Genomic DNA, 13,200 nt, shown 5'->3' with positions numbered 1-13,200 from the left:
CTGTGCCAAGCACGGTTTTTCGTTCGCTGCAAGAAAGCTGATTGGTTTTCTTCTTAAATATTAATGTCCTCTGAGCGGAGCGTTTACCCGGTCGTCATGGTTTCTTTTATCCCCCTCCATAACGCCTTCTCTCTTACCGCGTCCAGGCAGCTGCAGGAGCAGCAACGACAGAAGGAGCAGGAAAGGGAACGTCTGGAGCGCGAGCGCATGGAGCGGGAACGCATGGAGCGAGAGCGGCTGGAGAGGGAGAGATTGGAAAGGGAAAGACTGGAGAGGGATCGCTTGGAGCGCGAACGCCTGGAGCGTGAGCGTCTAGAGCAGGAGCAGCTGGAACGAGAGCTCGAGCGGCAGGAGAGAGAACGACAGGAGCAACTAGAGCGTGAGCTCGAAGAACAAGAGAGGCTGGAGCAGGAGCGACAGGAGGCCACGTTACAGGAGCAGCTGGAGAAGGAGCACCAGAAGTGGGAGCGCGAGAGGCGGGCGTCCACCACGGGTAAGGCATCCTCCACTCAGGTACTCGCCAACATTCACTCAGCTGCACCAATATGTCCTGCAGCAACAGAGACGTCACCCCAGTCTAATGCAACCACATCTGTCCAATCCCAGAGGCCGGACCTTGCGTCTGCAGATCTGCTTCTGGGTTGGTTAGTGATTGCGGGGAGTGATGGCCTTCCTGTAATGTGTACTGGGGATAGCAGTCTTATTAGGAGGAGGGCTACCACGTAAGATACGTGCCAAACCAAAGTTAAAGGGGTTGTCCCATCGGGACCATTTTCATCATTTCAACGAGGCAAACGAGTTCCATCACGCTGCCGAGAAGGGAGAGGTGAGAGCACATGTGCAGATCAGTTATCCAGTGGTCACATTGGGGGTAGTAGTCATCCAGTGGTCACATTGGGGGTAGTAGTCATCCAGTGGTCCCATTGGGGGTGGTAGTCATCCAGTGGTCCCATTGGGGGTGGTAGTCATCCAGTGGTCCCATTGAGGGTGGTAGTCATCCAGTGGTCCCATTGAGGGTGGTAGTCATCCAGTGGTCCCATTGGGGGTGGTGGTCATCCAGTGGTCACATTGGGGCTGGTGGTCATGCAGTGGTACACGTTGGGGCTGGTGGTCATGCAGTGGTCACGTTGGGGGTGGCGGTGATCCAGCGGTCACGTTGGGGGTGGCGGTGATCCAGCGGTCACGTTGGGGGTGGCGGTGATCCAGCGGTCACATTGGGGGTGATCTCTCTGTTGTGCAGTAACCTTTATCTAATCTTCTTGTACTAACCGTAGATCTCATTGAAACTCTTCCTCTGAATGCTGGTTTGGTTGCTTCATTAGCTCCTTTTTTTTTCTCTCTCTCCTTTTTTTTTGTCCTGTCTGTTGCTGCTTTTGTATCACATTCGCTCTCCAGACTCCTCATCTTATGACAATTCATTATATAACACTCAGCATCTAGATTACTCTACGTGTCGGCCTCACTCATCATCCCCCATCTCTTACGCTAAAGCCATCTCCGTCCCAGCTTCTATATGTACAGACTCCGCCGCTGACTATGTCATCGTCACCTCCCAGACCATTAACTCCACGCCGCCGACGCCTCCCCTCCGTCACTCGGCGTCACGTTTCGCCACATCTCTGGGGTCCGCCTTCCATCCCGTCCTCCCTCATTATGCAACCGTTCCCCGACCTATCAATAAAGTGGCCAGACCTCCCTCACCGGTGAACCCTGCACCACCACCACCTCCACCTCCTGTGAAGCCCATCTCCTGGTCTGCTTCTAATTTTGCTCCTCTCCCTCCATCCCCACCTGTCATGATCAGTAGTCCTCCTGGCAAGGCTACCGGCCCCAGGGCCGTGCACCTAGTGTCTGCATCTCAACTCGCCCTCCTGTCTAACGCACCCAATGGTCTCGCTGATACGTCTCCCTATGAAATGTCATGCACCCCTGCACCACCTCCCGCTCCACCTCCTGCTCCACCTCTACCATTGTTTCCACCTTTCTCTCTGTCCTCATCTCATGCCACTACTCCTTCTCCAAGCGCTCCTCTTGTCTCAGCACCTTCATCCCAGCCTGGTGTTCTGCCTTCTCCTGCAGCTTCCCCTGCCTCTGTTGAGAACTCTTTAATCTCTGTGCTGGGAGACGCCTGTGCTTCTCAGCCAGACTTGACCACAACCTCTCAGCCGATTGACCCTGCGACCCATCCGGGTAAGGCTTTCCGTCTCTGCAAATAACTGACTAACCTTTGACATGCATAAGTGGAAAGTGACCACCTAGGTCTGTGTTTAGGGTCTCCACATGATGGTGGGTGGGGGGCCGTGCTCTTGGTATCTGCGGAAATTCTGGTTTTGTTCTCCTTTCAGCACATGCACCAGGAGAGCACCCAGCGCACAAAAAAAAAACAAACAACCCTATACCATGCATTAGGGCTGTAGGCATAGGTCTTAACTAGCCTTAACTAGTGGTAGCATTTTTTTTCCCTGCCCCATGCGGGGGTGTGCTCTTTTTTTTCCCTGCCCCATGCGGGGGCGTGCCTTTTTTTTCTTCTGCCGCATGTCAGCCTTAACTAGTGGTACATTTTTTTTTTATGTGCCGTCTTTTCCTCTTTCTCTGCCGCATGTGGACAGCTGTTCTTTTTTTTTTTTCTGCCGCATGCCAGCCTTAAACTAGTGGTAGCATTTTTTTTTATGTGCGGTCTTTTCTTTTTTGTTTCATGCCGCGTGCGGGATGTGCTTTTTTTTTGTTGTTGTTTTTTCCTTGCCGCATGCTATGTGCGCTCCCCTTCCACCCTTCTGCATGGGGTGTGCATTATTTTTTTACCTCCCGCATGCACAGTGTGCTTACTTCCTCCGTGCCGCATTTTTTGCGTTTTTTTTTTTTCTGTCTCCTGACGCATGCTCTTGGTGCTTTTATTTGCCTCTTGATGCATGTTCTGAATGTGGACTGAAGACCAGATGTGAACAGAGTCTTAACATCTTATTCTGCATCTACAATACCAGGGTCTCGGCTATGATGCGATGCTCGGTGTAAACGCTCCACCTCCCTCAGTGCAGTACAGCAGAGTATCTGTGAACCACTGACCCCAAACCAGTGACGTAGTTATAGAGCGACCCACCCCCCCCACCCATCACTATAAGGACGGGTCCTGGATCACCTGCACCAGGTGCTGCTCCATTCTCAGTGTATGGAGCTTAGCGTCTATGTACTAGTGATGGGTCGGAGTCTCGCAGTGATCATACAATTATTACCTATGCTTTGAACTGCTAATTATTTGAGAGTAGATTTTGGTTTTATTCCGGCACTCAGCAATCGCTGCAAAAAAATAAAATGCACTGAACATTGCAATATACCACTGCCTGCAGCAAAATACAAAGTCCGCACCTCCTAACAAACTAAAATAAACCTGCAGCTGCAACAACCACCCGGCGGGCGTGGAGAAATGTGCAAATGTTATATTTTTTTTAATTATTTTAAATGCCATTTCATACAATGTTTGCAAATATCCCGGCACCGTCCACAGCATTGTTTTGCCCGTTGATAGGCCTCTAGCGCCCTCTTTTGGATCCAATAGTGAATTTTAGATCAGCCTTCTGTGCAGTTTGCTGCAGATTTGAGGTGCGGCATCCACACCGCAGACCCGCACAAGCCACACTTCATCCCATGGTGACAGATCTGGTTGCATTTCTCAATGTAACTTGTTGCTAATTTTACTAACAGTTAAATTTTTTTTTTTTTTTTTTTTTTATAGTTGAATCGAATGAACTCCTATCAGTATGAGACATCTTATTGACTAGAGCAGGATGTTGTGTGCGCTGTAATATCTGCTGCTATTATTTGTTACTTATGCCCCTATTTCCTATAGGTGGTGTTCCGGGACCACCGGCACCGCCTCCCCCACCCCCTCTTCCTCCAGGGTCAAATGTGTCTCAGACGTCGGCCTCTGCGCCACTACCACCACCTCCTCCTCCACTCCCTCCATCATGCCCAGCACCACCTCCTCCGCCCGGACCGCCACCTCCGCCGGGACCGCCACCACCTGCACCTATGGCTGCACCGCCTCCACCGGCTCCTCCGCCACCACCTGCACCCCCACTTCCATTCTCTATGGCCTCCATTAGCTCAGAAGAAAACCGTCCATTATCAGGCCTGGCGGCTGCGCTGGCTGGTGCCAAACTGAGGAAAGTTTCCCGGGTAAGAGGATTTTATACTTTGTGCCATTAGCGACCATTTATTGTGTATTATTCTATAATAGGGCTTGCTCGGCGAGCATATAATCAGTCCGAGTGCACGGACCACCCATGTAGAGCGCATACACCCCTTATAGCCAAGGTGCCACATTGACTATTTTCCATGCAGCAACTGTTAACCAGTGATTTTGGCGTTTACATTTTTTTTTTTCTCTTCCGTATTTTCCTTACGGCAAGGTTTATTTTATATCTTGATGTCATCAGACTTACACACTTACGGATGCGGTGATACCAAATTCTTTTATATTTTTATGTTTGTATTGGGGGAAAGGAGGCAGTTCAAACTTTTTTCTTTTTTTATATTTTCAAAGAAACTTTTTTTTTTTTTACTCTTTATTTTTTCTTTTTACTTTTCTATTACTCTTTTGCTTTTTTACATTTTTTTTACGCTTACTCTTTTTTTCCTCTTACTTTTTACACTATTTTACTTTACCACTATTTTACTTTACCACTATTTTACTTTACCACTATTTTACTTTACCACTATTTTACTTTACCACTATTTTACTTTACCACTATTTCACTTTACCACTATTTCACTTTACCACTATTTCACTTTACCACTATTTCACTTTAGCACTTGTTTTTACTCTTTTGCTTTTTTTGCTTTTCACCTTAACATTTTAACACCTTTTTATTTTACACTTTTTTTTTTTTTTTCTTTAATTTTTTTTTTAAACCTGCAATCTTTTAATCGCTTATACCATACACTGCACTACTTTAGTATTGACGAGCACTTCTGCCATATACTGGCAGTTGATGGAGGATCATGTGACGGGACCAGCCCATCAGCCTCCTCCCAATAGATGAGTCTTTCCAATATAAGGGGTTTTGCCATTGGACGAGGCTGATGGGCTTGTCTGGTCACATGATCATCCATCAATTGCCAGTATATGGTCAGAAGTGCTGGCCAGTTTGTCAGAAAAGTTTTACTAACAAGATAAAGTGGTCGATCCCTTTAACAACCTCCTATGAGGCCCAGCCATGAATTCATTCTGCACTATGCACTACCCTGGGGGCCAGGAGAAAGCTGGAAGGGGCCACAGCTATGATTTTTTTCTTCGAATTAGGGTGGGGGTCCCAGATTTCATTCTTCCACAGACCCCCACCACTTTATCAGTGTTAACCCTTTAATTGCCACCAAGCTTGCATTATAAACTATCTAGTTTCTGTTTTTGGTGTTTTTTTTTTACTTCTCCAATTTGCAGGCTGACGATGGGTCCGGTGCAGTTAGTTCGAGCTCCGCCGGGGCCAGTTCGGGCCCTCCCAAGACAGAACCTAGCCGCGGGAACGGTCCTCTTCCGATGGGTGGGGGAGGTTTAATGGAAGAAATGAGCGCTTTACTAGCAAGAAGGTGAGTTATTGCTTGAGGGGTCCGGGGACTGTGCAATCTCTAGGCCAGCGCCAGATTCATTTCTTCCTAAACGTTATGGGATGTGATATTTCTGTCACTTTATGGCAGTGATGTAAAATCAATATTATTCCTAGCTGCCATGTTTTTCTGTGCAATTTATAGGAGACGAATCGCGGAAAAAGGACCGAACATAGAACCAGATGCGAAAGAAGAGAAGATGGTAAGTGTGGAAATGCTGCCCGTATCCGAGTGGCCCCTACACCCCGACCATATACCTTGTTTCCTTTCCGCTTGCAGAGGGTGTACACCGTCCTGACTCGGTTCTGCTTAGTCTGACCCTGCAGTTATTCTCACTTTTGTCTGCCCCTCTTCTTGCTGTCCTAGTGAAGAGAGTAACACATGACTACAGGAAGTTGTGTTTGTTGTCTGTTACCATGGAGACACACAGCGGTGCATACAGTGTCTCCTTGGGAACAGACCACAAAAACAATCCTTTGTAGTCTGATACCGCAATCATGTCTTGCTTTCAAATAGAGATAGAAGGGGGTATAGCTGCAGTCAGACTACACAGGGTTTGTTTGCAGCTTGTCTCCATGGAGACACATTGCTCAGGGCAGAGGCTGCGTACACAGGATTATTTTTTACTTAAATTTTTTTTTTTTTTTTTTTTTTTTATTATTTGCACACTTTCTTCCCTTTTGTATGTTAGGTGCATTGAGCAGCAAAAAAAAAAAATAATAATGGTTGCAAACTTAAATTATTGTTTATAAATGAAAAAAGGGCATCCAGACGTGTGATTGAAGTATTTTCTTTGGCGTTTCTATTTCTCACAGGAGGAGCCAGAGGCTGCGCCTACAAAAACCTCATCCGCTGGCACACCAGGTAGGAGCCGCATTTTATCATATAGTTGTATACAGATGGTGCCTTGCAGCCAAAAACAGCCCCAAATGCTTCCTCTTCTTCCACAGAACCTACAAGAAAGCCTTGGGAAAGAACAAACACGATAAATGGTAGCAAATCCCCCGTTATCTCCAGGTAAGATGGGGGGTGGGGGGGGGGGACACCCGTTCGTTTAACCCCTTGGTGACATCCGCCGTACATGTGTGACCGATGTACGCACTGCTTGTACGGAGCGGGCCCAGAAACGGTGCCTGTCCTGTACAGAGGAGGCGACGACTGTGTTATACAGCCTGCACCCGAGGCTATCTAGCTCCAATCACAACAATTTACAATCTTTTAATGTTGCTGTCAAGCATGACGGCGGCGTTTGAAATGTTTTCAACATGGCGGCCATTCGTTCTGTTGCCATCGGTCTCCCGAGCGTCGTCATCCTGTGGTGCCAAATGACATTGGCATGGCAGCTCACATGTTACGGAAGGGCCCCCCATATCTGCAGTTTTAGAATGGCTATGAAGCCGTGACTGTGGCTGGTTTCCATAGGGGATTGATACTTTTACAATACACAGCGATTACAGATTCTAGTTCTTAGGGGAACTAAATAAAAAAAAAAAAAGTCAATTAAACAAAAAAGCCTAAAAAAAAAACAACAAAAACCTATATATACAGTTATATGAAAAAGTTTGGGCACCCCTATTAATCTTAAGCTTAATGTTTTATAAAAATTGATGTTTTTGCAACAGCTATTTCAGTTTGATCTATGTAATAACTGTTGGACAAAGTAATGTTTCTGCCTTGAAATGAGGTTTATTGTACTAACAGAAAATGTGCAATCTGCATTCAAACAAAATTTGACAGGTGCATAAGTATGGGCACCTCACCAGAAAAGTGACATTAATATTTAGTAGATCCTCCTTTTGCAAAAATAACAGCCTCTAGTCGCTTCCTGTAGCTTTTAATGAGTTCCTGGATCCTGGATGAAGGTATTTTTGACCATTCCTCTTTACAAAACAATTCCAGTTCAGTTCAGTTTGATGGTCGCCGAGCATGGACAGCCCTCTTCAAATGATCCCACAGATGTTCAATGATATTCAGGTCTGGGGACTGGGATGGCCATTCCTGAACATTGTAATTGTTCCTCTGCATGAATGCCTGAGTAGATTTGGAGCGGTGTTTTGGATCATTGTCTTGTTGAAAGATCCATCCCCTGCGTAACTTCAACTTTGTCACTGATTCTTGAACATTATTGTCAAGAATCTGCTGATACTGAGTGGAATCCATGCGTCCCTCAACTTTAACAAGATTCCCGGTGCCGGCATTGGCCACACAGCCCCAAAGCATGATGGAACCTCCACCAAATTTTACTGTGGGTAGCAAGTGTTTTTCTTGGAATGCTGTGTTTTTTTGACGCCATGCATGACGCCTTTTTGTATGACCAAGCAACTCAATCTTGGTTTCATCAGTCCACAGGACCTTCTTCCAAAAAGAAATTGGCTTCTCCAAATGTGCTTTTGCATACCTCAGCCGACTCTGTTTGTGGCGTGCTTGCAGAAACTGCTTCTTTCGCATCACTCTCCCATACAGCTTCTCCTTGTGCAAAGTGTGTTGTATAGTTGACCGATGCACAGTGACACCATCTGCAGCAAGTTGATGCTGCAGCTCTCTGGAGGTGGTCTGAGGATTGTCCTTGACTGATCTCACCATTCTTTTTCTCTGCCTTTCTGATGTTTTTCTTGGCCTGCCACTTCTGGCCTTAACAAGAACTGTCCCTGTGTTCTTCCATTTCCTTACTATGTTCCTCACAGTGGAAACTGACAGGTTAAATCTCTGAGACAGCTTTTTGTATCCTTCCCCTGAACAACTATGTTGAATAATCTTTGTTTTCAGATCATTTGACAGTTGTTTTGAGGAGCCCATGATGCCACTCTTCAGAGGAGATTCAAACAGGAGAACAACTTGCAAGTGGCCACTTTAAGTAGCTTGTCTCATGATTGCATACACCTGGCTATGAAGTTCAAAGCTCAATGAGGTTACAAAACCAAAAAAAGTGCTTTAGTAAGTCAGTAAAAAGTAGGTAGGAGTATTTAAAACAAGAAAATAAGGGTGCCCATACTTATGCACCTGTCAAATTTTGTTTGAATGCAGATTGCACATTTTCTGTTAGTACAATAAACCTCATTTCAAGGCAGAAACATTACTGTGTCCAACAGTTATTACATAGATCAAACTGAAATAGCTGTTGCAAAAACACCAATTTTAAGAAAACATTAAGCTTAAGATTAATAGGGGTGCCCAAACTTTTTCATATAACTGTATGTGTGTGTACATATAAATAGTCTTATCCCGTCTCTTTCTGTCTGTCCTTCTGTCCAGGAAATCCCGCGTCGCTGATTGGTCCGGCCGGGGCCAAGATGGTGGGATATATATATATATATATATAGGTTTGTTGACCAGAACACATTTTTTGGGGGGGTGGGGTGAGGCAAAGTGACCAAAAAGATGACAATTTCAATTTTTTTTTTGTATGGGACAAATATTTTGATATTTTATTAGTTTGGGCAATTATGCACACAGTGATACCACATGATTATTATTTTTTTTATACATTTCATCATTTTATGTCTGGGGAAAAATGGATGACTTTAAACACATATATTTTTTTTAGACTTTACATGTTAGACTTTAAACCTTTGTAGAATTTATATATATTTTTTAGACTTTATATATTAGAAATTTAATATATAATTAAAATTCTAATATATAAAGTCTAAAATAATATATAAAGTATACAAAGGTTTAAAGTCTAATATGTAAAATATACGTGTTTAAAGTCACCCCTTTTTCCCCAGACATAAAATGATGAAATGTATAAAAAATGAATAATAATAAGCATGTGGTATCACTGCGTGCATAATTCCCCAAACTAATAAAATATCAAAATATTTGTCTCATACAAAAAAATAAAATTGAAATTGTCAAATTGCCGTCTTTTTAGTCACTTTGCCTCACCCCTCACCACACCCCAAAAAAATGTGTTATGGTCAACAAACCGTTTACCACAAAAAAATGCCTGATACAATTCTGTCGACCGAAAAATGTAAAAAAAAACTATGGCTTTTAGGTTTGGGGCTAGGTCTGTGTATCTTTGTGTTTTTCATGACTGTAATCAGGTTCATTGTGAAATTTTTGTTTGCACAGACCAAAGTCTACACCATCGGGGCAGCCAAGTGCCAACGGGGTACAGTCAGAAGCCTTGGACTACGACAGACTGAAACAGGTAAATAGAAAGCTACGCCTGCCCCTGGAGAAAGCAGAGAGTGGATAAGTGTCCTTGATAATTGTCCCTTAAAGGGGATGTTCGGCATCGATTGCTTTCCTAACTGGAGGCGAGCAGCGCTGATATCTGCCAGGATGAGAGGGGTCCTGGCAAGTGCCATCTATATGTCCATAAAAGTCTGAGCTATCAAAATATAAAATTAAACCAATTGCTAAACCCCATGAATGGAAAAAAATAAATCTGCAAAAATTGCAGTTTTTTGGGGGTTATTTTATTGCCGCAACACTGCAAAAATGCATTTATACCAAAATGCTATAACTAAAAAGTCGGCTCGCCCTGCAAAAAATAAGCCTCACACAGCTCCATTAACCGGAAAATGAGAAGGTTACCAATCCTGGGGAAAAAATGTTTTGTTTTTTTTCCTTTTTTTTTTTTTTTTTTTTTCATATTTCCAATTTTTTTTTCCATCACTAAAATAATAATAAAAATTGTACAAGTTTGGCATCACCATAATTGTACTGACTTCGACAATCATGATGTCAGGTCATTTTTACCACACAATGTATGGTGTAAAAACGATTTACAACAATGTCAGAATTGCATTTTTGTTTTTGTAGCCGACATAGCAGAGCTTATTGGGTCCAAGCAGATTCAGCTCCGCCAGTGACTGTGTCACTCGACTGGGCTGTTTCCCCTGTAACTGGGGCTCCTATGGATGCTCCAGTCACAGTGGGGAAAAAAATGAACTTTTATTTTTTTGTATTTCACTAGAGATATATATATTTTTCTCTTCTTTTATGATCTCTTGGGGGACAAATTATGCGAAATAAAAATGTATATAATTAAATACGACAGACTCCAAAACATCACTAAAAAAAATATAATTTCTCCCTTATAAAACAAAACCTCATACCGCCAGTTATGTCTGCTGAAAAGCAGGGAGGCAAAAATGTAGAAGAAAAAAGTATGGCCGGTGGAGATCAACCATTGCAGCCATTTATATCCAGTATGTATGGCCGCCGGTGAGGGGTAAGGTATGAGGTGATGCAGCGTCGTATAGGGGTGTTCCTGGGCACACCATGCCCTTATCCTCCCTTGGGGAGGTCTCACGGTTGTGTCACTACCCTGTTTTTGATGTCGCTTCTTACGTATTTTTTCCGCTTCTCTCCGACCTTCAGGACATTTTAGAAGAAATGAGAAAAGAACTAGCAAAGCTGAAAGAAGAGCTCATCGACGGTAAGTGCAGAAAACGGCACCATCGCTCCCATTGACGCCTGACTAGAACAGCAGGACTTAGCTTTTATCAGGCATCTGGTAATCCAGAAGGTCTGATACTCAGGCATTATCTAATGACCACAAGCAGAGGTCTTAAAAACATTAAACTGTAGATATTGGGAATTTTACAAGATTTTTTACATGACCGGCCAAAATCAAGCAGAAAATCTTATATCTGTGAGCGCAGATCCCCCTTTGTACTATGCGAGGACTACCTGCTTGATGGTAGAGGGACCCTTGCACAGCTCAAGAAATGGGGTCTCAAGTCGCTGGGACTGCAGTGTATGGGACTGACTGAGATGGGAAAGTGCTAAATTCATAGGGGGACTGCCAGGTTAATGAGCTGCAGTACCATTCAAGGCCACAACGAATTTAAAGGCGCCGCTTTCAATCAGCCGATCGGCAGAGGTGCCGTGCTGATTTGATATGGAAAACCCTGTTATAAAGCTACATAATCAATATTAAAGTCCCAGAAAACCTCTCTGAACCTAAAACGCTAGCCTTCCAATTAGCAGCGCTGATGATTAAGTGTTTAACCATTTATATGCTGCTGTCAATCTCTGAGAGAAGACTTTTAAGTTGAGCGATCATTTCTTGTAACTGTTTTGGCCGGCAGCTTTTAGCTTCCATTAAGGAGATTGTTATTCGTTCTATAGAGGGGGATAAAAAAAAAGGTAATAATAAAGGAAAAAAACAAAACACAAGTTTTATCAGTTCAAAATGAAAAAAAAAAACTTATTTGGCATACATAGCAGCCTTGCTTTATGAACATGTAAAATTGAATAACCCGTATGATAATGGGATAGAATTGATGTTTTTACGGTTGAGGCACCTCCCCACCCCCAAAAAATATTTAAAAAACTGAAAATGGTGTACATGCCCCAAAATAGTATCAATAAAAAAAATAAAATCCGCTTGCTATACTGGGAAAAAAAAAGAATGTCTCCATCAATGGGGGCAGGTGAGGGGAAAGAATGCGGGATCGCACAAAATAGTGGCAGAAAAAAGGAAAATTATTTCTACAAAGTTCAAAATTACTTTTAGCTACAAATATAAATAAATAGATCATATATATATATATATATATATATATATATATATATATATATATATATATATTAGTACAGACCAAAAGTTTGGACACACCTTCTCATTTGAAGGTTTTTCTGTATTTTCATGACTCTGAAAATTGTACATTCACACTGAAGGCATCAAAACTATGAATTAACACATGTGGAATTATATACTTAACAAAAAAGTGTGAAACAACTGAAAATATGTCTTATATTCTAGGTTCTTCAAAGTAGCCACCTTTTGCTTTGATGACTGCTTTGCACACTCTTGGCATTCTCTTGATGAGCTTCAAGAGGTAGTCACCGAAAATGGTCTTCCAACAATCTTGAAGTAGTTCCCAGAGATGCTTAGCACTTGTTGGCCCTTTTGCCTTCACTCTGCGGTCCAGCTCACCTCAAACCATCTCGATTGGGTTCAGGTCTGGTGACTGTGAAGGCCAGGTCATCTGGCATAGCACCCCATCACTCTCCTCCTTGGTCAAATAGCCCTTACACAGCCTGGAGGTGTGTTTGGGGTCATTGTCCTGTTGAAAAATAAATGATGGTCCAACTAAACGCAAACCGCATGGAATAGCATGCCGCTGCAAGATGTTGTGGTAGCCATGCTGGTTCAATATGCCTTCAATTTTGAATAAATCCCCAACACTGTCACCAGCAAAGCACCCCCACACCATCACACCTCCTCCTCCATGCTTCACGGTGGGAACCAAGCATGTAGAGTCCATCCGTTCACCTTTTCTGCGTCGCACAAAGACACGGTGGTTGGAACCAAAGATCTCAAATTTGGACTCATCTGACCAAAGCACAGATTTCCACTGGTCTAATGTCCATTCCTTGTGTTCTTTAGCCCAAACAAGGCTCTTCTGCTTGTTGCCTGTCCTTAGCAGTGGTTCCCTTACCATGAAGGCTTGCTGCACAAAGTCTCCTTTTAACAGTTGTTGAAGAGATGTGTCTGCTGCTTGAACTATGTGTGGCATTGACCTGGTCTCTAATCTGAGCTGCTGTTAACCTGCGATTTCTGAGGCTGGTGACTCGGATAAACTTATCCTCAGAAGCAGAGGTGACTCTTGGTCTTCCTTTCCTGGGGCGGTCCTC

General features: G+C 43.7%; 1 protein-coding gene across 3 annotated transcripts in view; it reads left to right on the top strand.

Annotated features, from left to right (window-relative positions):
• The window catches only part of ENAH (ENAH actin regulator), a 58,336-nt gene that overhangs the window by 37,011 nt on the left and 8,125 nt on the right, over nucleotides 1-13,200 (top strand). The window contains exons 5-13 of one of the 3 annotated variants that reach the window (XM_073671871.1): nucleotides 147-493; nucleotides 1,396-2,190; nucleotides 3,845-4,173; nucleotides 5,438-5,583; nucleotides 5,746-5,803; nucleotides 6,417-6,465; nucleotides 6,552-6,618; nucleotides 9,679-9,757; nucleotides 10,936-10,993. In XM_073671871.1, coding sequence (XP_073527972.1) covers nucleotides 147-493; nucleotides 1,396-2,190; nucleotides 3,845-4,173; nucleotides 5,438-5,583; nucleotides 5,746-5,803; nucleotides 6,417-6,465; nucleotides 6,552-6,618; nucleotides 9,679-9,757; nucleotides 10,936-10,993 — 1,928 coding nt within the window. The remainder of the gene's footprint in view (nucleotides 1-146; nucleotides 494-1,395; nucleotides 2,191-3,844; nucleotides 4,174-5,437; nucleotides 5,584-5,745; nucleotides 5,804-6,416; nucleotides 6,466-6,551; nucleotides 6,619-9,678; nucleotides 9,758-10,935; nucleotides 10,994-13,200) is intronic. The other 2 variants (XM_073671872.1, XM_073671874.1) reach the window with 2 other exon arrangements.

The sequence above is a fragment of the Phyllobates terribilis genome, unplaced genomic scaffold (genome assembly GCF_046119375.1).
Source record: "Phyllobates terribilis strain yellow unplaced genomic scaffold, ASM4611937v1 Scaffold_3__8_contigs__length_932513732, whole genome shotgun sequence".
NCBI lineage: Eukaryota > Metazoa > Chordata > Amphibia > Anura > Dendrobatidae > Phyllobates > Phyllobates terribilis.
The sequence above is the reverse complement of the archived record's forward strand: the minus strand, read 5'-3'. Positions and strand labels throughout refer to the sequence as shown.